The 24,450-nt window shown below is 39.7% G+C and overlaps 1 protein-coding gene across 1 annotated transcript in view; it reads right to left on the bottom strand.

Moving 5' to 3' along the window:
- Positions 1–21,821, bottom strand: part of DDX43 (DEAD-box helicase 43) — a 119,212-nt gene extending 97,391 nt beyond the window's left edge. Inside the window, exons 1-4 of the mRNA XM_075202619.1 lie at positions 21,428–21,821; positions 19,893–19,948; positions 16,122–16,236; positions 14,444–14,566 (exon numbers count right to left, since the gene is read on the bottom strand). Of these exons, the coding sequence (XP_075058720.1) occupies positions 14,444–14,566; positions 16,122–16,236; positions 19,893–19,948; positions 21,428–21,764 (631 nt within the window). The 5' untranslated portion in view covers positions 21,765–21,821. The remainder of the gene's footprint in view (positions 1–14,443; positions 14,567–16,121; positions 16,237–19,892; positions 19,949–21,427) is intronic.
- Positions 21,822–24,450: the final 2,629 nt, after the last annotated feature.

The raw sequence follows: 24,450 nt of genomic DNA, 5'->3' as shown, positions 1-24,450 counted from the left end.
ATATCTATATATATCTATATATCTATATATATCTATATATCTATATATCTATATATATATCTATATATCTATATATATATATATATATATATATATCTCTCTATCTATATATATCTCTATCTATCTATCTATCTATCTATATATACATACATATATATATATATATATATATATATTATACATACATACACATATACACAGTACATATAAAACACAAATGTTTTACGGGGCGAGGACTTTTCTGCCAACATGGCTCGACTTGTCTCTAGTGAGCAGTCTTAAAAAGATAACCTTCCTAATCCCCCTCTATGAAGCGGTTTGCCATCCCATAGCATGCGGCAGTACTAGGAGAGTGAATTCCCATATTTCATATAGAGAATATGCGCCTATGAGGAACCCGTGGAAGTGATGTGGCGGCTTCTCTCACCGAAGCACCAAACTAGTGTTACGTTGACGTCCCCTGCAGCTTCTCACCACCAATCAATGCGTTTCAGCTTTACAAAGGAAAAAAAAAAAAAAAAAAAAAAAAGGATATGATCCTCCCGTCAGACCATTGTATATACAGCCAAACCCGTATATACAAAGCTGTATGTATTCTCCAGGCCACACTTGTGTTAGCAGGCTGAAATACATTCCTAAAGGAAATGATGTCTGGATAATAAACCATTCTGCAGTATTCAGATGATTTTGCTGAAACTTAGTCTTTAATGAGTAAAAACAGAAGCATTTATTTGACTATTACCCATTCTATTTCACCTCATTTGTAAATATTTCACTGACTTTAGGTGCCATTCTTATTTCCACCAGATCCACTGATCGTTACAGCCCTATAAGACTGCCATATTCTTATCCTTTCGAGATGTCAGTATTTTGTAACTGGCAAATTGCAAAAACTAGCACCAAGTCTACATACAAGTGGGGTTAATATCCAATCTCTACTTGCAACTTTTAAGGCTCCATTAAGTAGTCTTAAATTTCATGGAACCACACTGCCATCTTGTGGCCTATTGACACGTTACACTTTGTAACAGCTAAATATAAGAGGGTACATTCAATCAAGCAACAACACTTGCTAAAACCTTTGTATAAAAATGGTCTAGGCACAATTCAACCCAAAAGGGTGTGTGTGTTAGGGAGGGGGGGTGGGAAGGTCGGTGGGGGAACGACACAGGATCTTATACAATTTAGGCGAGGTCTACTTCCTTGAGGAAACTCTGGGACTCAGATAATCTGGAAAATCAGCAACTTGGTTTACAAATTAATGTTATCATTTTATGTAATGTAACTTAAAACATAACTTTAATCTCTATTTTAAAAGGTGCTCCTAGCATAAAGGTATGTGGAGGAGGCAGGGCCGGATTAACCCTAGGGCTAACTGGGCTACAGCCCAGGGGCCTCGGGCATCCAGGGGGCACTTGAAGGTGCTCAGCAGCAGTATTGATCGGTCAGGGGTGGGGGCGCCCCCGGCGCGATCAATGCAGATGAGCAATTTCACTGCGGTCCTTCCCCGGCGCGCTGTGGTCTCCTTACTGAGGAGATCTCATGAGTCTCACTCTCACAAGATCTCCTCAGTAAAGAGCGTACAGTGCGTCGGGGAAGGACTGCAATGCCAGGAGAAGGAGGTAAGTGCCCTGGGGGCGGCTTGGTTCACTGGGGGGGGGGGGGGGGGGAGCCGCTCGGATCACGGGGGTGGGGGGCCCTCACGGGAGAATGGAGGCCCCCTTAGCCCAGGGGCCTCCATGCCCTTAATCCGGCCCTGGGAGGAGGGGATAGGGAAACAAACTCCTTTAGAACACAAAAACGCAAAAGGTACACCACTGCCTAAACAGTCAATGTCAGTCCTGATTTCAGAAAGTAAAAATTTAAGATGAGCGCTCCTAAAGGCTATTCCTATAACACAGGCCGCATTAATTCTCCAATAAAGAGTAGGAATATAATTACATACCTGAACAAGTTTATAGCAGACATGACCGTTCTACAAGAGACACACATAACAAACGGGGACCATGAGTAAATTACGGCAAGTGGAACTCGTGCATCTTTTAACTCCAAATCCAGAGGAGTGCCAATTTAATTTTATTTTTAAATCAATAAGGCTTACAAACTGAAACTCACCATAAAAACACACAAAGAATGAAGGTGTGTCATTCTAGATATTACTATAGAAGGAATGAGACACACTTATGTATTATTTATGGCCTTAATTACACTAAAAAATTCACAAAGTAGATCATTCCACATCAATACAACTAGGTATGTCCAAAACCTATCTCAGATTTTAACAAAACTGTAGTTGAAAGGATGTCCAAAAAACGATTTCTGACAAATCTCAACTGTTTGACTATTAGTTTCCGAAATATTGATTTTTCAATGTATTAAACCAGGGTTTCCCAAACCCAGTCCTCAGGGCTCCCCAACAGTGCAGGTTTTCCATATCTCCTTGCTGGAGCACAGGTGTATTCATTACTGACTGACACATTGTAACAGATCCACAGGTGGTCCTAATTATGTCACATGTGATCCGGAAAACCTGCACTGTTGGGGAGTCCTGAGGACTGGGTTTGGGAAACCCTGTATTAAACTATTTACTAATTGTGTCATATTTATGGCAATTTATTTGAATTTTAGCTGCAAATCGAAACATAAGGCAGATAAAAGTAATTTGGTATGAATTTTTGGATTCAGGAGGAAAAGTTACCTTAGTGGTCCAAATCTTCTTGTGATTCCTTAATAAATACCAATGATACTTCAAGTAAACTGTGATAAATAAGATGCGATTAGTAAATACATTGAAATATAAATATTTTGCAAACTAATGGTCAGTCAAGATATTTGACAGAAATTGATTTTCGGACATCCTCTCTTAACTAAATTTTTTTTTACAGGGGGGGGGGGGGGATCTGATGTGGAATGACCTATTATATATAATATATATGCACACCTACAACTGGTGGGGATATCTTGAGGAGGAGGAGGCAGCCAAAAGGAGCTACATTGTACATGTGCAATACATAAGTGTCTAGAATAGATTATTTTTTCATCTCAAGATCAATTACCATCAATAAACTATAGGGTTAGCTGATCATGCCAACCCATCCAACTCCACCTATTCTTTAAGTAACAAACAAATAAATCTGGTAATTTCTCTTAAACCTGCTGAGGTGAGATATTCTGACATCACTTACCAAACAAAGGGGCATTAAAACACAGAGGCGAGGCAACAGACTTCTTCTGAGCCTATTAGGAAAGTCTACAAGCAGGACTTAGACCAATAGCTGTGTGGAGTTGGTATGTTCTCTCCGTGTTTCCTCTGGGTGCTCCAGTTTCCTCCCACACTCCAAAAAAAAAAACATACTGGTAGGTTAATTGGCTGCTATCAAATTGACCCGATTTCCTCTCTGTCTGTGTGTATGTATGTTAGGGAATTTAGAATAGGTTCCAATGGGGCAGCGACTGAAGTGAGTGCATTCTTTGTACAGCGCTGCAGAATTAGTGACGCTATATAAATAAATAATAAAGAAAGCTTTCTGCGACTCCTTACAAGGCAACAAGCAGATTCTCTTACTCTGCCTATTACTGAGGAAGAAAAACTCCTTAAAAGCAGTTAAAAATGTAAAGTATCAGCGCTCCACTCCAGGCAGATGTGTTTAGTTGAGAATACAAAATTCTCCAAAAACACACTGAAAGGTTTCTCAAACGCCATTGCCACTGAAAATAAAACCCCAGCTTGAAAGAGATCTTAAACAAAGCGCTAACAAAAGGTATAGTGTAGGACAGTGATGGCTAACCTGTGACACTCCAGGTGTTGTGAAACTACAAGTCTCAGCATTCCCTTCCAGCAATAAGCTGCTATATATTGGCAAAGCATGCTGGGACTTGTAGTTTCACACCTGGAGTATCACAGGTTAGCCAACACTGGTGTAGGAAAATGTGAAAATAAAGTATGCATTGCTCACGGATGGCATTTTAAAGGTATCTGACTTTAAGTTCTTAATGGTTTTTAGGATCTAATTTTTAAACTCCTTTTCCACATATAAAATAATTAGATATAAATACAAATGAATGCCTCTCTAAGACACAAATTACATTTTACAGTACCAGGACCGTACCAATTTAAATTGTCCTTAAACTTAAATACCTGGGACTAAATATCCCAGCAAAAGTACAAAACTTACTTTTGCCCACCTGAAATAATGCATTTTCCTGAGCAGCATTATTTAGATACGTCTCAGATTTACGTTTGAACCAAGACCATTGCACAAACACCAGTATCAACGCAAACTTATGGTGGAGGAGGAAACAGGGATATGTTCAAAATGTAAAACAACAGGAAAATATATTCCATATTCTATAAACGGTTTTAATACAAGAGAAAAACCTAAATGCACTTCTGTTTGCCAACTTTAGATATTGGAGAAGAATTACCATTAAAGTATATTGTATAATAGTATCCATTACAAAAACAACTAAACTCCCTACCTTGGGCACGCAAAAGACCGATATACTAGACACTATCCGGACAGTGCAATATCCACACTTCTCGAAGTAGAGAAAGAGTAAAGACATTTTATCAAAACTAGGGACAATATGTAGACTATTTGGCTGAAAATATACAAGCTAATTTAATGAAACTTGAATCAAAAGAGTAGCACCTGCTTAGACAATGACAACTGCTTATTATTCCATTAAAATGACTACCAGTATTCTCTTTTATGGTCCCATCTTAATCTCTTGACATTATTATAATAAAGTAAACAAGTATTTGGCAGTAAGATCTGCTGTGTTTAAAAATATTTTTAATAAACTTAAGATTTTAAAATTGTATTAAATTAGTAAATCGGAATGCCTTTGCTTAACACTGGACTTTTTGACAATAATTAGCCTTGAGCCAAATGCCATACAGAATACTGAAATAGGGGAAAAACTACCTTCCAAGTTATGGAAATGGAATTCAGTCAACTCCAGCGTTTCAAAAGGAGAATAATTTAAAGACCCCCTAAGCACCAACTTCAAGCCCCAAGGTGCCTTAGTTGGTACATAAGGAGGCTGGATGTGTAGAAATCCTTGGAGGAAAGACTGCACCTTCGGTATACCTGCTAGCGTTTTCTGAAAATATATTGAAAGGGCCGATACATGCATCTTCAGGGCGAAAACATGCCTCCAAATTATCATGCGAAAAAACTAACCTGAAGAGTCGAAAGGCTGCCGTATGCCAAGTCCTGCGTTCGCACCAACTGACATAAGTCCACCACACTATGATAATTTAGGGCAGAGACCGATTTATTGGCCTTCAACATGGCATCTGAATACTGAAACGGCACCTGAAGCAGTAGATTGTCTCAATGCAGAAGCCACCACCCTTTACTGACTGCCATGCGCAGAACGTCCGCATACCAGACTCGATGTGGCCAATCGAGTGCAATCACTTGAAATCCGCAATGTCTGATGTGATGTCACATTCATGGCATCCACTGTGCACACCAAGGGGTCTCTGAGTAGAACCTGGGCCCCTAGCGGTTAAGACAAGACGCCATGCAGTGCACATACGGAAGTCCACATTTCTGGACCAAACATCGAAAGACCTCCATATGTAGAGACCACTCCCCCAGCAGCACAGTGTGTCTGCTTAGGTAGTCGGCCTCCAAATTTTTCTGCGCCCAAGATGAATATCGGGGAATCGGAACGTGCATTTTCACCCAGAACAATATCTGGGTGTCCTTTATCCAGATCTGGTACTCCTGGTGTTGCCTTGTCGATTGTCATGGCTGTGGTGTACATCATTGTGCGACATGAGGCGGACTGGACCATGCTGAAGGAATGACTGAGCTCTCCATGCCAGCAGCATGGCTCGGAGCTTCAAAATATTTATAGGAAGTGACACTACTACTCCCCAATCTTGAAGACTGGCATCTATGGTGATTATTGTACAGGACTACAGAACAAAGGATCTGTCCACCGTAAGTGACCCACCACCAACCAAGAGAGGAACGCATCCTGGGAGACAACTAGAGCATCTGAGGGGCCAACTGAAGGTGGGATCCTGACCATTTGGACAAATGATCCATTTTTGTAAATTCTGGTTCCAGCACTTGTTTGTTCATCGAAATATGGAGCCTATCTGATCAGAGTACGCCTTTATTAGGAAATTATCCAAATATGGGATGATGCAGAACATGCTGCCATGACCGCCATGATCCTTGTAAAGACTTATTGTCTTTCCAAGGCTCCATAAGTGTCTTTTAAGGCCGAACGGAATTGAAGGTGGGATTCTCCCAATGCAATCTGCGATGGAACAAAAGGCGCCGTCTGGCTTGTGAACCAGGAAGAGGTTTGAATAGAAACTTCTGCCCCTTTGTTCCTCCAGGACCTGGGAGATGACTTTGCTTCTTACTGCGGGAGTTATCAACTATCTGAAACAATCTCTACTTTGGCTCGCAGACTTGTGGAAAAGAAATGGTGATGTGGCCAACTTTGGAGGGCTATCATGTAGCCATGCTGCATGATTCCCGAAAGCCACCGATGCCGAGTGGAAGCTGCCAATTGGTTCAGGAACAACAAGAGCCATCCACCCCCAACAGACGCGAGGAGAGGAAACCCGTTAGGTTGCAGGCTTTTCAGGCCCTGGAAACCTGTTGGAATAGGACAGCCTGCCCCTCTGTGACTGCTCCTGGACGCGATAGGCATACCTCTGTAAGACTGCCGACGGTTTGACAAGCCACCCAGAAATAGAAGACGAAAGGAACCAATGTCTTCGTGGCTTCTGGACATTAACGGGGAGGAAGAAACTTTTCTCTCCTGTAGCCCGACTTGTCATCCAGCTCTGCACCTAAAAGAACAAAGCCAGCATAAGGAATAGATTCCAAGGACTTTTTGGATTTGTTATCTGCGATCCATGAACTCAACCACAAAATTCTTCGATCTGCAACTGCTGATGCAGAGATGGAAGAAGATGCTGAGGCTGCATTCGGAGCTGCCTCCTATAGATGACCTGAGGCTTCTTTCAGATGTAATGCTAGAGGAAGCAAATCAGAATCCTGTAGACAGTTAGAGACCTGGGAAGATCAGTTTGCTATCTCTTTAGCCACCGAAGTGGAAGAAAGCATGGTCTTCAAAGAACTACCCATTTAACCGTTAGTGCTATTTTTAAGTGTAGCCGAGCCAGGTACAGGAAGAGTTGTATGACATGCCTAGCACGCTACAGGTGTATCCACCTTAGGTACCTGTTGCTATTGGATCATCTTATTCAGCTACAGTGGAAAGATGCTAGGAAACTTATGAGGTACAAGGAATTTTCTTTCTGGCTCATTGAGATTGGTCAGCTCTTCAGAAGAAGGAAAGCAGACTACACACACCTCTTCTGCCTCTTTCCCACTGGGCATCTGATTCAGAGACCACTAAGAGGATGAGCAGACTTATGCCTTTTACGGGAAGTCTGAGTGGACTCAAGAAATGTATTTTAATTTTTCAAGGTCCTGTACCATGGGCTAGATTTACTAAACTGCGGGTTTGAAAAAGTGGAGATGTTACCTATAGCAACCAGATTCTAGTTATCATTTATTTAGTGCACTCTACAAAAAGACAGCTAGAATCTGATTGGTTGCTGTAGGCAACATCTCCACTTTTCAAACCCGCAGTTTAGTTAATTTAGCCCCAAGAAGCTTCCGCCTGGATTTAACCTTGGGAACCAAGAGGAGCATGGAGGACAGAAGATCCTTTCCCTACCTTTGAAGATGTTGTAAGGGAAACAGTCTTGGAAGGTTACACTGATTTGAGCCAGAGTGACAATCGCATCCACTGTAGGCATCTCTGCAGGACAGGCGAGCAAGTGAAATAGCACAGCTACAGACCGTCCCAATGCGCCTATGCTGGTTTCCCCCCCCCATCTGAGGGGGGCCCTTGTGCGGACCCCCCCAGCCATCTGAGTTATGTGTTTATATAAATACACATACATCTCTCCTAACTACAGGGATAAACCCAGAGTTGTACTCCTAAACACAATTTTGTCTTAATATACATAACAGAATAATCCCCACTATAGAAAGAATCAACAGTGTGAGGGAATTAGTAAAATTATGGAAATATTCTAGATCTGTGTAAGACAAAACTGATGTAAGGAACTCATCCTTCCAGAACCATGTCTAGTGCAGAGTACCTGCAGATAAACAGTATACTGCTGATCAGTAGCAACAGATTGACTGTCAGGCTGCTCTCTATCTGCTGCTACTGATCACCACTATACTGTGTCTGACAGACAGGCTGCTCTGACAGTATATACTGCTGATCATGCTCGCCCTCAGTTTTTTACCACTGTATCTGTGTAATAGTACTCATATCTGTCAAGTTATCAAAACTATGTGTAATACAGTTTGATATATGAATATAAACAGTCATAAGCACAGTTTAGACCAGTAGACAGTAATACTAGAATTCAACAATGTACTTATCACTCTAGGATAGTTGAAGTACAGTCAGGACAGAATCCTGTCAGCAAGAATAGCAGAATGCACTCCTTAATAATCCTCCCAGGAGTGTACTGCTGACACAGTAGCTGTTTCCCACCTTAGGAATATACCAGGGACAATGATGAGTAGGGATGTCTTCGTCCTCTGGCTTCCAGGCATGCCGTCTATAATGACTTACTATTTTTTAAGCAAGCAAAATAGCTCCTCGTCTCCTTCGTCCCTGTTTTAGCCTTCCATGGCACTGTTTTTTCCCAGTGCCCTCCTCCTATTTTCAGAGGGGGACTCGGTATGAGCACAAAATATGGGTGCTCTTGACATCGCAGCACTCTAGGCCACCAACTGCAGCGCTGGATAGACCGTTTAATAGTTTACAGCAGTGATCGTCACCGTAACTAAACAGGCACAGCAAAAATGTACTTTCTGTAAGAGCCACTGCCACTCATCTGTACATCGACTAAGCCCGACTGTGGGGATTTAGTTTCCCTCAGCAGACTATGCCTGTCAACACTGATTATTGTGGCTGAAGTTTCAAATTTAAAACATAGCACATTACAAATTATTACTAAATCAAAATGAAAATAAAACCTAACCTACAGAAATAGCTGCAGAGTAGCTAAAATTAAGTCCAATCCCTATGAGCACTTAAATAACACAGAGAAGCTACAAAGGGTTGGAGAGGGGAGGAGCTTCTGTCAAGTTACATTAACAGTTTAACTATTTAAGTGCCAACTCCTGTGTCCCCTCAGACAACCCATGGTAACAGTGTAACCATGGTAGAGTGTCCCACAGGTTTGATGAAAAAGAATGAGCTCTAAGTAATTGCAGAATCATACACAGTAGTACAGACAGAGATGATATAAGGCCCTGAGGAATTGCAGAGGAATAAACAGTTGTACGGGTAAGATGGATATCAATATCAGGAAGTCTGTTAGTCATTGAATTAAACTGCAGTAAATCAAAGTGTGCAAACAGTGGTAGACTCAAATGGAATGCCTGGCAGTTCTAGGAATGTTTTCCTCAGCAATCGAGGCATTAAAATGGGTTCAGTTTCATATGAAAAAAATGCAAAAGTGGGGTACGTATTTACTAGTATTCTAGTGCAAAGAATTACTAGGGAAGATTAACCAAGAAACTTGTGGCGAACATGACAGTACTATCAAAGGAGAACCACCAGGTATTCCCTCACTGACACATGTATTGACTTGATTGGGCCTTTAACTGCTTCTTTCCTTTTTATGGGTAGCAAAACGGCCTGTCGATGCAAGTCTATTACTCACAGAATCTACTTTTTCCGTCTCTCACAGATGAACTCCTTTGTTTCTATAGGCAGCACCCTACTACAAGCAGCACAAACCATTTGTTTTTACTACCCCTTCCTATGGTCTGGTTTTCAAGGTTCTGATAATAAACAAATCTAAATATAACTTTAAAATAAGTCTAGGAGCTCATCTCCAGAGTGTTGCAGTAAAGAATAAATTACTTGCCAGCCGGCTTTTTTAGTTACTTAATGAAGTAATTTAAACAACCAGAGTGCTTACTTATAAGTAAAATTGACCTGGATATAGCTGCAAATACAGCTCTAACTAAGCATTCTGTGGTTATTCGAATTACCTTCATAAAAGTTACTAAAGTTGCTGGTTGGCGAGCAATTTTATTTTTTACATTATGAATACTGGATTTTACTGGGGTTTCTCTGGAGTTACCTGCTTCCTGTGCAGTGCCGATAAATTTCCCATCTGTGGACAGTCCTTATCTGGATAATTTACTGTATATTTCAACAGCAGAGGGAGGTGTATAAACACTTTGAAAATTCATGTCGTCCTGAGTACATGTGCTGAGATGGTTATTTTATTATCTCACATATATTGTTGTTCTGAATGAATGTTAAATATTTATTGATTTTATTTGATTATTGTGGCTGAAGTTTAAAACTTAAACTTCTAGTGCTATTTAGACAAATTTTATTTCTGTGGTATACATAATTCAATTCAAGCAGCTCAACCTTACCTATGCCTTCCATTATACATCTCTGACATAGTCATGATACACCCCAGCTTGACCTTTTGGATCCACCTCTAATCTATGCTTCTCACTCCTGGACCCAAGACTTCTCCCACACCACTCCCCACTTCTATAACGCCTTAAACTGCCTGACCAGAATCTCCCCTAACATCCAATCTTTCAAGCACTAACAAAATGCACCTCATCACTATAGCCTACAATACCCCCTTTCCTAGACTATGACACCTTTGGCTATATGATCCAGCAATGTTGCTCAGGGGGTCAGAGTAGTCTTGTGTTCAACGGTGTAAAGGGTGGTAATAGGGTTCTCTAGGGAGGTTAAGAGGGTGGTTGAGGAATTTTATAAGCTTGCCTGAAGAGGTGGGTTTTCAGAGAATGCTTGAAGGTTTAAAGACTAGAGGAAAGTAAAAAAAAAAAAAAAAAAAAGTCCAGTAACCAGGAGCAGGTAGTTAGGATGAAAGACACATATCTTGAGAACGGAGGTGTCGAGTAGGGAGATATTAGGAGTGAAGTGAAGAGATGTATGTTGGTGCAGTTTTGTTGATGGCCTTGTATGTTAGTTGAAGCAGTTTTATATTGGATACAGTAATAGATAGGCAACTAATGTAGAGACTGAGACCGGCTCAGCAGTGGAAGGATTTGAAGGAAAAATCAGTCTAGCAGCTTCATGTAAAATAGATTGTAGGGGTGAGTGATTTGGGGGAAGACCAGTAAGGATGGTATTGCAATAGTCATTACAGGAGAGGAGTGCATGAATTAATGTTTTTGCAGTGCCTTGTGTAAGATATATGCATATTCCGGAAATGTTTTTTAGATGTATGTAACAGGATAGTTCTGAGTCAAAGAGCACACCTTGGCAGCAATGATTTATTGTAATGTGGTCAATAGAAATGTGTCTGGTAGATATAACTTCTGTGGGCTGCTGGGAATATTAGCTTTGTTTTAGAAAGACTTATGAAAACATATGAATTGTTACGACTTAATATTTTTACGATGTGAAACGTAAGGCTTTAAACATTCCTTGAATGCGCAACCCAGGACATCCCACTGACAAAGTCCTACTGTACATGACGAAACACATTGGATGGCCTGGTCTGATATGAACTTAAAAATGAGCCACACTTGTGTAACAGATGAAATGTCCATCTATTGATGTTCTATCCCAGTTGTGGTAAGATGTTGGGCTCCTCACTATTTTCTACATGCTTTGTCACTGTTTGTATCTGGTATCAATCTATAAATGCACAAGCAGCGTTTTTAAAAACAAAGTAACATTATTGCACTGTGAAGTGCACCCCTTGTCTCCTTTTGTTTTTACAGGTCTTTGACCAGAAGAAAGATTGGGTAATTTTCAGGGAAAGTTATGGACCTTAAAGGATTCTAGACTTTCATTGAATTGATCTTTTGGACACTTGTGTAACATAAAATAGTGCTGCTGAGCAGAATACTTTTTTTTCCCTGTTATCAGTTTTAATAGTGGAGCGAAAGACTTCACTTTGTTTTACATTGCATTTTCACACACATACAGTATATGCACACATACTTTTCTTTCCAGCATGGTTAGTAAAATATGAATGCTATTATATCATTAGATATGTAAAAGGCAGAGCTATGATTTATAAAACTACTCATACAGCTAGAAGTTTAGAAAAGGTTTTAGGAAATGATCACTTGTTGAATGTATACCCTCTTCTCAGCAGACCTGATAAATTATATTTTAAGATTATGTAAATTCGTTCCAGCCCCTTTGTCAACACAAATTCTTTAGTCTTTAGGAGAAAATGTTCGAGAGGTCACGAAAGGTCACTTTTTCAGAAACCTCGGAAAGTATATCCAGTCTGCTCTCAGCAAAAACCTGTACATTGTTGATTCAATCATATCTTTATGGTCAAAAACATAGGCGCAGTTCTAGCCGGAGGCTGCAAGTTTGTGAATATTTTGAAAATATTCTACTTTTAGTCAAGGCAAGTCAACCCTAATATATTCGTAACAAAGGCAAGTTCAAAAGAGCATAAAGTAATCTTCCATACCTATTCTGCCATGGTTATATAGCGTGGAACCATTTTTTGGGTTTTATGTCTAGCTTTAAAAAAAAAAAAAAAAAGGAATGCAATCAAGTGGGTTTTTGTCTTGTTTTTGATTAAAAATAAAAACAGAGTACCTAAATGTACCCATTTGATACTTTGTATATGTATTGGGGATCTGCTTTTTAGTCTCCCTGAATCACATCCTCCTCCTAAAAGTAGTAGAAGCCCCAATATTGAATCTGGGAAAAACACAATAATCATCTGGTTTTTAAAGCCTACCCCAATTACTAAGGAAGTGGCATTGCACAAATTGAAGAGCAACCTCTACCTCTTTCCAACATGAAATGAACTGTGATCAGGGTACTGCTTACCCATTTTTTTCCCTAGTTGAGAGTTGGATAACGGATATATCCAAATAAAGCCCATTGGGGCACGCTCTTCCAGATAGCCCAATCAAGTTTTCCTTCTCGTATATGTATAACATGTGATGTAAGCTGTATGTATCATGTACAATGTCTCAGAAAGAGCTAAATCTACCCTGGGGAGAATGATACTGCAAAGACTGTCGAGAGTGCAGCCTGTTGCAGAGATGCGCTAAGTATTGGCTTTTGCAGATATTAGCAGATATTTTGCAGATATTCGTAGGAGGTTTAGGTATCCAAAGCTCCAGGAAAACTTCACTGATGGTCAGCCCAGAGCTCACGAATCTCAAAGAAGCAACAAACCTGTTAATCCAGGGAGTATGCCATCAGTAATTCCATTTAGACTCTTTCGTTAAAATCCATTTTGGGAACATTTTACCTGCAAATATCATAGAGCCGCAGTTGGCAAGGGTCAGATGGGAAGTGCGCAACATCTGAAAACAGACATCGGGAGATAAGAGCCTTTAATCAGGGAGCCAGAAGAGGAACCTAGTGAAGGACTGCGAGGACCAGCAATGACCTTTCTTCATCATGTTCTCTACAGGTATAATGGATGTGCTAGGAGACATTGATGCAGGACCACTGCCAATACAGCAGCGAAGGGATAGGAGCCACACCAACACTGGATTGTGCTTGAAGCCGATCTACCAGGGTTTGGCTACATATAGACCTGTATTGTACCGTATAGCGTTTCCTGTGTTTTATGCTACAATTGTTAGTGTGATTGATTTAACAATTTCTTAAAAGTGCTATAGCCTCCTGAACTCTAAATTGGTGCACAAGTCTGCCTGTAAACTGAGTTCACAGAGTAGGTTGGTATGGACAAACACAACCTTTGGACGCCCTTGGTGGTACTGCAGTTATAAAGCAACTTTACCAGCAAAATCAAAACAGATTTAAAATTAAAGCAGTATTTCAGTGAACATACTAACTTTGCAATTTCCTCCGGGTGCTCTGGTTTCCTCCCACACTGCATAAACATACTAGTACGTTAACGGACTGCTGACAAAATTAATCCTAGCCTGTGTATATGCGTTAGAGAATTTAGACTAAGCGCCATTCTCCGTACAGCGCTGCAGAATTGATGGTGCTCTATAAATAAATGGTGATTATGATTGTAAAACTCTGCTAAATGTAAAATTCAAAGTAACGATACAACAGTCAAACAGATGCTACTGTGTTAAACTGTACAACAAAAACTGAAGCTAAACTAAAATACTTTGTAAAGACTGCCTGCCTCATTTTTCCATTCAACCTATGATCAATATAGGTTTATTTGTTTTCTATTCAGACAAATCTTTGCTTTTGAAAGTGTTTTGCAGAATGTTTATAGCAGTGAGAGAGGAGTGTCCTGATATTGAAAGATCTGTTCACTTCTATAATTATGGTATTGATGACAGGGCTGAAAAGTGATAGTGGCAGCATGATGTAAAGAGCGGAATGGAGTAAAGCTACATACCAAAGGTGTCTGATCAGGCAAGATTGTGTACAAAATGACAAATATACAGACCTGCCCATTTCATTGCTTCATATTTAGTTTTATTTTCCCGAAGTGAAGCCCAGTTTATTGTTGATCTTTCTTGACCACTTATCTCAGCAGAACTGGAGCAGTAACTAGACTTTTGTCCAAAACCTGTGCATATAGTAAAGAAATACAAAATTCTTGCAATTGCCAGAGCTTGTATCAATTTCAAGAAAAACAACTGACTGCTGCCTTATATTGCATAAGAGATCTAAATATGTTCACTAAGCAGAAATACTGAAAAGATAAGCAAATATATGTTTACGTAGGAAAGAGTATATTAACAGTTACATGAATACAGATATATATATAGAATAGATAATTTAAGATTTAAATTGGCAAAGCGAAGAACACAGCAAGATATTATTCCTTATTTCCATCTGACGTGTCTCAAAATAGGTTAACTAAACTTCGGTCTCTGACACAGGCATTATTCTGATGAGGAATTTTATTCAGAATGAATAAATACTGATGAAGAAAAATTTCACCCAAAATAGAGTTCAATAGATTAATACTTAAAGGATAATGCCATATTTATGGATGGCAAGATGCCTAGATATCTATCCACTTCCCCTACTGCCTTCATTGCAATACAAATTCCATTAGATTCTTTAAACAAATAACATTTATTTCAAGATACATCCATTTGACAACAACCCAGTGGGAACAGAAGCAGACTGGCCGTTTCAATCCAGATAAGGATCTTTGTCAAGGCACACTGATACAATGTTCCTTACCTGCTTAAGTACACTCACAGAGCACCAGAAAGAAATTCAATATGTCACGTAAAACCAACGCATTCTGGAACCAAAACAAATTGGACAAAAGCAACAAATTCAAAAAGGAATGTGTACATACGTGCAGCATAACTGCCATAATCACACTGGCTTAATCACTTAAGGTTTGTGAGGTTAAGCAAACAATACCATGCTCTTGCCGCAATTTCTCGACAGTTCAGTACAAAATCAAGCCATATGAGCCACAGTATCAGTCATGCTCAATCAGTACACAGCATGCAGATGTATACCACATAAAATTGATACACAGAAAGGTGTCAGAATACAAGAGACAGAACATGTTACCATGAGTATCAGTATGCAGAATTTGAATAATTAACCTACATTAACCTACTAAGTAAGGCCATAGTAATAATAAAGGTGACTTGACAGCCCAACAATACATTCATACTAAGCAAATAAGGCAAAACATAAAATGCCCAGAAAATAATAAACAGAAGTGTGATTAACCCCTATGCAATTATGAACCCAGTGTGATTACAGGCAGTGTTTATGCACGTGTGTGATCCCATTTGTTTTGTGTTTGTATCCAAGGTTACACTGTGCTTTAGGCCGAGTCATGGCCCACTTTGGCCACATTGGTTCCCATAGCAATGTGTTTCCAAACTGCATTTGGTTTAGACAGGCGCCCTGTGACTCTACTTAAGCAGGCAAGTAGCATTGTGTCTAACATTGTGTCAGTGTGCTTTGCTAAAGATCCCTTTCTGGATGAAAACAACAATCAGCTTCTGCTCCCAGTGGGTTGTCATATGGATGTATATTGATCGAGATATAGAGATGTATATCTTACATATAGTATATAGCAAACACTCATGTTGCAAACGAAAACCACTTGAAATGGGTTTATCTGAATATAAAAATTTACTCACCTCTTTCTGGTCTATCACATCTTTCTACAATACCATCGATTAATGCTTTGGCTTTACTTTGTTGCTCACTGTTTCCAAAGATATTTATCTGTGAATCATGCTCTTCTTTTATAATCTAAATAGAAGGAGCAGCACATTTTACAAACACTTTTTTTGTTTTTAAATAAGCTATTTGTCCCAGAAATAGACAAAGAAACTGCCCCAAATCTGATGTCTTAGATATCTAGAGCACAATTCCATCTGTTCCTGTGAAACTGCTGCATCTACTTAATAACTATGTCAGCAGAAAATTGAATGCCATTTCGTATGCACAGGTAATGACGTTTGATTTTAAGGATATATCTAATTTGGAGGCAAAGCAGAATACACAAGGTGCCATGTCACCTTACCTATTCAATAGTAGTTTCACATTAAAGTGCTGAGGTAAAAGGCGAGAGGCTAGTGTGGTTTATACTTGTGTTTGGGGACGTTAAAAAAAAAAAAAGGTTATTTTAAGTTTTGGGATGCATTTTGACATTGCAAGGGGCACTATAAATGCACAGTATTTATTATAATTTTTGCTGCAACAATTCACAAAATGCTCTTTAGTGCAACTTCCTGCTAATCAGTGAAAATACAGTACTTACACTTGCCTGAATACAATGATTTTGCTTGTTTTTATTTAAAAATGTTCACCGATTAAAATATACTTCAACTGTCCTTAAAATTATATTTAAGACATCATTCTATAACAGAGTTGGTTAAAACATTTTTCCTTACATGTACAGCTAAGGGACAAAAAAAAAATATGGAAACAGCGCAAGTGGTGGTCCAGCTACATTCAATGTGATAAATAAGGTTGTGTTCCAACACGTGCATTCATTTGAGGTGAAAAGCAAAAGTGGCAAACAAATGGTATGAGCCAACCAGTTTAATCAAGAACAGTCTGATGAGAACTCCACAGTGCAGGATAAAGTCAGGTTGCAGTACAGTCATGGGCAAAAGTTTTGCGAATGACATATTTTTCACAAAGTCTGCTGCCTCAGTTTTTATGATGACAATTTGCATATACTCCAGAATGTCATGAAGTGATCAGATGAAATGCAATTCATTTCAAAGTCCCTCTTTGCCATGACAATGAACTTTATCCCAAGAACAACATTCCCACTGCATTTCAGCACTGCCACAAAAAGGGCCAGCTGACATCAAGTCAGTGATTCATTAACATAGGTGAGTATTGACGAGGACAAGGCTGGAGATCACTGTCAAGCTGATTGAGTTAGAATAACAGACTGGAAGCTTTAAAAGGAGGGTGGTGATTGAAATCATTGTTCATCCTCTGTTAATCATGGTTACCTGCAAAGAAACACGCGCAGTCATCATTGCTTTACACAAAAAGAGTTCACAGGCAAAGATATTGCTGTTAGTAAGATTGCACCTAAATCAACCATTTATCGGATCATCAAGTACTTCATGAAGAGAGGTTCAATAGTTGTGAAGGTGGCTTCAGGGCGCCCAAGAACGTCCAAGCAAGTGCCAGGACAGTCTCCTAAAGTTGATTCAGCTGCGGGATCAGGACACCACCAGTACAGAGCTTGCTCAGGAATGGCAGCAGACAGGTGTGAGTGCATCTGCATGCACAGTGAAGCAAAGACTTTTGGAGAATGGCCTGGTATCAAGAAAGCCAGCAAAGAAGCCACTTCTCTCCAGGAAATATATCAGGGACAGACTGATATTCTGCAAAAGGTACAGGGATTTAACTGCTGAGGACTGGGGGTAAAGTCATTTTCTCTGACGAATGCCCTTTGATTGTTATGGGCATCTGAAAAAACGCTTATCCAGAGAAAGAAAGGTGATCGCTACCATCAGTCCTGTGTCATGCCAAAAGTAAAGCATCCTAAGACCATTTACATGTGGGGTTGGTCACTGACAATTTTGCCTAAGAACACAGCCATGAATAAAGAATGGTACCAAAACATCCTCCAAGAGTAACTTCTCCCAACCATCCAAGAAGTTTGGTGACGAACAATGCCTTTTCCAGCATGATGAAGCACCTTGCCATAAGGCAAAAGTAATAACCAAGTGGATCGGGAAACAAAACATCTAAATTTTGGGTCCATGGCCAGGAAACTCCCCAGACCTTAATCCCATTGAGAACTTGTGGTCAATCCTCAAGAGGAGGGTGGACAAATAAAAACCCACAAATTCTTAAAGGATTGATTAGGCAAGAATGGGCATACATCAGTCAATAGGTGAAGTTGATTGGCAGCATGCCAGGGCAAATTTAAGAGGTCTTCAAAAAGAAGGGCCAACACTGCAAATATTGACTCTGCATAAATTTAATGTAATTGTCAATAAAAGCCTTTGACACTTATGAAATGATTGTAATTTTACTTTAATAACCATAACAACATGCTGACAAAAAAAGCATAAAAACACTGAAGCGGCAAACTTTGTGAAAACTAATACTTGTGTCATTCTCAAAACTTTTGGCCATGGCTGTACATAAAACCACTCAGCACACTGGGCGAAGGACACTAATTGGGAAATGGACTACTAGGCAATGGGAAAAGGTGATTGGTCAGATGAATCGTCTTCCAATATGTGCGATAAACAGATGAGTGAAAGTGTTGCCCCAATCTAAATAACTCTACATCACGGAATGCTCATTTCCATCATTGAAGGGTTCTGGGGCTCATTTTCCAGGTATAGTTTGGGTGCAGTCAATCCCTGAGAAGGCAACATCAATGCCAATAGCTATGTAATGGTACCCCACAGGCAGGACCTTTTCCAGGATAACAAATGCCCCCACATCCACAATACATGTTTGGCCAATGAATTGTTTATTAAGCATTACACTGATGTTGTCCATAAATCAGGGCTTTCTCAGTAACCAGATAGGAACCCAATCAAGTATTTGTGGGATATATTGAGGAACGACCCCCAAGACAGCATTTTCCCACCACAATCAACCAGGTGTTGAGTGGTTTCGTTATACACAAAGTCCATACTGGATGCATGTGGTGGCCAAGCATCCTATTAAGTTACTTCATACATGTGCTTACATTAATGGTCCATTACCTACACACACCGTAAAACATTTTAAATCTATTGTGGCAATGAGGGCTTAACCTCCCACAAACTTTTATGTGCAACACTTGCTCTACACAATATAATCTATAATATAAATGTCTAGTGGCGTGTGTTAGTTTGTCTGTCTGGAAAAAATAAAACCAAGCTGCAGCGCCACCTGCTGGGCGGAGTTATACACTGACCTACTAAATTCTTAGTGTGTGGGGAAAAAAATTCAGAAAGGGCTGAAATTTGGTATATTAAGATGTTTTTAATTTGTTAATTAAACTTGTTAAAAGTGTTTATAAAGATTAAAAAAAATATATATATATATTTCTTGAAGGAGAAGTGACAGTTGGGAGTGGTTTGTGGTTGCTGGGGGTGACAGTGGGGAGTGGTTGGTGGTTGCCGGGGGTGACAGAGTGAGAGGAATGTGATACTCAGGACCGCTGAGAGAGATCCCTGTGTCTGGATAGACATCTGGATAGATGTGGCGATGAAAATGAAGGATGAGGTGATGGAGAAGAATGATGAGGTGACATGTGGAAAAACCACGTTAAAAAAGGGCGCTTACGTCGGGATGTAACGCTCTTCCCCTGAGGAGGCCTGGGCTATGGCCCAAATGCATGACAAGAACCTTTTTAACACCTTAAGTAGCTTGATTTGACTAGAATGCATGAGTATCATGCACCGGTTAACTTGTCTAGAATATTTGTTTACCTTAATCCTTGAGCCAGATGCCTCTTCTAGTTCTTTTATTTTAGCCCCTCCGCGTCCTGCAACATGTATATTTTGTTATTCAATACAGTCAAAAAGCAAAATTAATTGCTTCACCATTTGTAAAAAATGTCTCATGAAGGGCCAGAAGAGAGAATATTGAAGGACTAATTAAAGACCTAACAGCTAAATAATGTATTTAAAACAATACTATATAACGCGGCCTTCTCAATGCAGACTTTGAAAATGGAGTGTCCCCCTTGTGTATTTTATAGCTCTAGCTTGAGGAAAAAACAACAAATCATCCAAAACAATATTTTACCATCATTTTCAAATAGTTACTTTTACATACATAGAGCAAGCCTCTAAAATTGTAATACGTGTTCAACTAATTCAATCTTGTTCTGCAACGGTAATAAATTATTAATTGTATATGTAACAGAGAAAGGATATAACCTCATACAACATACGAGAGGGAATTCGGTCACTCTTGCATGCAGGATGTGTATATAGAACAAAAAAAGGAAGCATATAGTGCAATATCAGAGTCTGTAGATAAAGTCAACAGCAAGTAATTTAAACTGGATACCCAATATGGCTGTGGAGCAAACACCAGCAAGACTGGCCAGTCTGATGTTGTACAGGAGATTGAAGCAGACACATTTTAACCCTCCTGGGCCTTTTTCGAGGCACTATATGCTACCTTTTTTGTCTATACACAACCAGCATGCAAGAGTGACAGAATTCCGTCAAACACGTTATATGGATATGGAGAATCTACAATACTGATATGCAAGATAACCACTTGATTTGAAGTAAGCGCATTTACAAAGGGGAATTATATCCCCGGAAGAAACAGCTCCCTCACAAGTGGTGATAGAAACTTGATTCAGTTTATAACACACTTCCTTTTGAAGGTGATTGGTTACCTCCATCTAGCGTACTTATGATTAAATTGATATGTATTTGTTAAGTATTTATAAAGATTCTTTGATATGAAGTGTTTACACCACTTCTAGGATGTATGATATACTACATGATCAAAGACAGTTTATACTATTGGGGAGATTCAATTACTACAGTAATTGATGTACATTATTACCGCTAGTACCGGTAATTTCTAAAGAACAGTGGGAATTGAATTTACCTCTATATGTGTTTCTTTTTGCTTTTTATATTCTATATACAACTGGGAACTTCATCTGAAGAATACCACTTACTAAGGTGAAAATAATCTATGGATTTACAAAAAATATTGAACTTTCTATATATGACCAACCTAATTTGAGATATGGAAAAAGGAGTGCAATGTGGGACAGTTACATCTGTTAGGGTATTGCAAGGAGGCTACTTGTAACCAGTGGACTCTGCATAAAACTCAATGCGATTTATTTTAAAATTATTGGAGAATGCTATTAATAATTTGTCAAAGAGATATCAATCTGTTTTGCTTCCAGACGTACGTGTATTTTAAATAGTACTCAATAAATGTACTGATGGTCGGCAAGTATGGCTTGCAGCAAGAGATGACTGCTCACCTATCACCTTCCCGATCACCGAGCTGTCCAGGTGGAAACACATCGGGGGAGAGGTGGAGTCCCGGCCACTCTCCGTCCTTCTGAATTCCCTCGTCCACTGGGCTTCGTTCCCTTCTCTCCTATCAGAAGGTCTCCCCCGCCCGCGGTGCTGGGGCTCCTCTCGCTGCCATCCACGTGATTCCGTCCCCCTCTCCCTATACGGGGCGGAATCACCGCCGTCTCCGTCATAACGCTGCCGCGACGGTGGTCTCCACGGCGCACTCACGGACGCTCTCGCCCTACCAACTGAGCCGCCGCCGCCGCCGCCGCCTTCATTATCTTCCTCCCAATCCGACATGTTCCGCTAACACGACCCACAGCAATGCTGCCGTGACGTCACATAACACGTGACTCTCCGCCTTCCCCGGGTTCCTATATCACCACCAGAGGGGCGGGGCCTGCAGCCATTGGTACACTTTTTCCCGCCTTAGCGGTCCTGGGTAAGGAATGTATTCTACAGAGAGAAAGACGGTCTGTAGAAGTAGTAACTGCTGGATAGAAAGGTGGATGACACCCACTGATATACGTATAACTACATAATGTCCAAACTAATTTCAGATATTTATGATGTTTAAGGTTTACTAATAATAAAAATTATACTCGTGACACTGGGATGATGAAACAAATGGATAAATGGAAAAAGTTAATACTGTATGCTAAATAACTGCAAAGCTGCTAAACCATACTTGCCTACTGGAGGATTTTTAAGGGGGGGTTTCCCCTCCACCGAAAAAAGAAAAAAAAAAGCGAGAGCAGCCGCACATGCGCAGCAGTTCCGTTTAGGCAGCACTGTACTATACAGCAGCCGCAGCACTGTCAAAGAAGCATCCGCGGCGGTGCTGTATACAATACAATGCTTCATTGACAGCGCCGCGGCTGCTGTATAGTACAGTGCCGCAATGTATGGCACTTTTTTAGCGGACCACTGAGGAGCTTATGTAAGGGAAATCCAGGCAATGTGCAGTGTAAGCATGTGTATCCTGCTCCACCAAAGGGACATGTCTAGCTCAACTGTATTTAGGGATGCCCAGGGGCATTTCCAGAGGCACCAGGTACCCAGGAGACTAGCCTGCCTTACCGGTAGCTCAAGAGGTCTCCCAATATTGTGTGAGTCTACCTGACATTCCGGGGCAATAGGCAAAAAGAGAATCAAAGTAGACCAATAATGCAAATAAGCAGATTTCTCTTAAAGTTACCAGGTCATATATGCCTTTATCTACATCAACAATCAGCTTAGGATACAAAGATGGCCGTGCATGTGTTAAGGTACTTCATCTTCTAAGTATAAATGTCCTTCAGCTTGTCTGTGATTTATTATAAACCAGTTAACTGGGAGTCCAGTAATCAAGACACACGCGTATATCCTTTTAAGATTCTGAGCTGAGGTCATTTATTTTAAATCACCTTTTTATAGAACTTATTGCGTCACTACATTAATAAATCCTTCCAAGCCTTTTAAGGATATAACATACGTTGCTGCTAGCTACAGCATAACATATTTCAATAACGCCCCCATTCCTTATTTGGATATCAGTAGTTTTCTTTCTCACATGAACAGTCACTCACATATCAGTTTCTTTATTTTCTTCAGTTCCCAGCTTGCGATGTTGTGGGGGGACAACCAAATTCCATTTTCACACTGATACTAGCAAGGCCACAGATGTTTCTCTTTCTCAGCACAAAAACTGATTTTATTCTGTTTTAAAGTTAAGATTACACAAAGTGTTTTCTTATATTATCACCACCATTCTGCCTTGTAAACCTAAACCCTCACACATGTGTATATGAAAGATATAAATTGTTGTGCAACTAAGAAGCAAATCCACATCCATGCACAACAGAACGCCCATTAAGTGCAGCCAAGCACCCTACATTTTTAGACATTTCATAATACAACATTTTCCCCATTTTCTAATAAAAATAAATTTACAACTATTAAAATGCTACAGACTACCATAAAACTGTAATAAACAGATTTAAATTAAGATTTGTTTATAAATGTGTCTAAAAATCTCCCTCAAAACTTGAAATTTTTAGTTTCCACTGTGTGTGTATATATATATATATATATATACACACACAGTGGAAACTAAAAATTTCAAGTATATATATACACATATGAGCAGCTGTCAGTGAGTTCGACTCTCAGCGAGACCGCGGCAGCAGCAGGACGGATATTTTCTTGGGAACACTTATTTTGCCAAATCAGGAATAAGCTGAATGCACAAGATGATTGTGTGTACAATTTTCAGAAACGGGAGTGCTCATAATTTTTGACAGTTGCCATGGATATATAAAATCCATGTCCAGAATAATATCCTACAGTTCACTACTTAGGGAGGACAATATTCAAGGTATAGAGAGTTATACATCTTCCATCCAGAGGACGAACTACAGATAAGCCAATTTATATTTTTACTCTGTTACGCATAATCTTTATTGGGTGAAATAGGAGACACTTAGTTTTTGGCTTTTCCTTTCTCCAACCCCCTTTTTTGTGATGCTGTTTCACCTCCATCTTACTGATCGGTGATTGCGGAATGATCGGTGATTGCTATCTCCTTTAATATCTATCTCCACGTCACGAGGTGTACCAGGGAAGGTATTTAATACTACACCATTACTGGTTTCCCTGCATTGTTTTTTTATATATGGTGAGATCCAAAGGGACATCCTGACAGATGAGAAGACTAACCGCTAGAAACGGCTATTGACAAGTTTACATCTGGTACGCATAATACCCTAATATAGGCATTCTATTCCTATACATTATTACACTATGAGGCTCTCTTATTGTTTTATATATTTATATATATATATATATATATATATATATATATATATATTGGCAGAAGTGATTTTAAACTCCAGGGAGATTGTTTGTGGTTGGGAAAATCTTCCCAGAAATTGTCTTTAGTTGTAAGAAAAACTGGTAAAGGTCCCTGGGGTTATGTATGGAGAGAGAAGGTTGGGCACCATAAATA

The sequence above is a fragment of the Mixophyes fleayi genome, chromosome 3, assembly GCF_038048845.1.
Source record: "Mixophyes fleayi isolate aMixFle1 chromosome 3, aMixFle1.hap1, whole genome shotgun sequence".
In the NCBI taxonomy this organism is placed as follows: domain Eukaryota; kingdom Metazoa; phylum Chordata; class Amphibia; order Anura; family Limnodynastidae; genus Mixophyes; species Mixophyes fleayi.
Note: the sequence above shows the minus strand (reverse complement) of the source record. Positions and strands in the feature narration are given on the sequence as shown.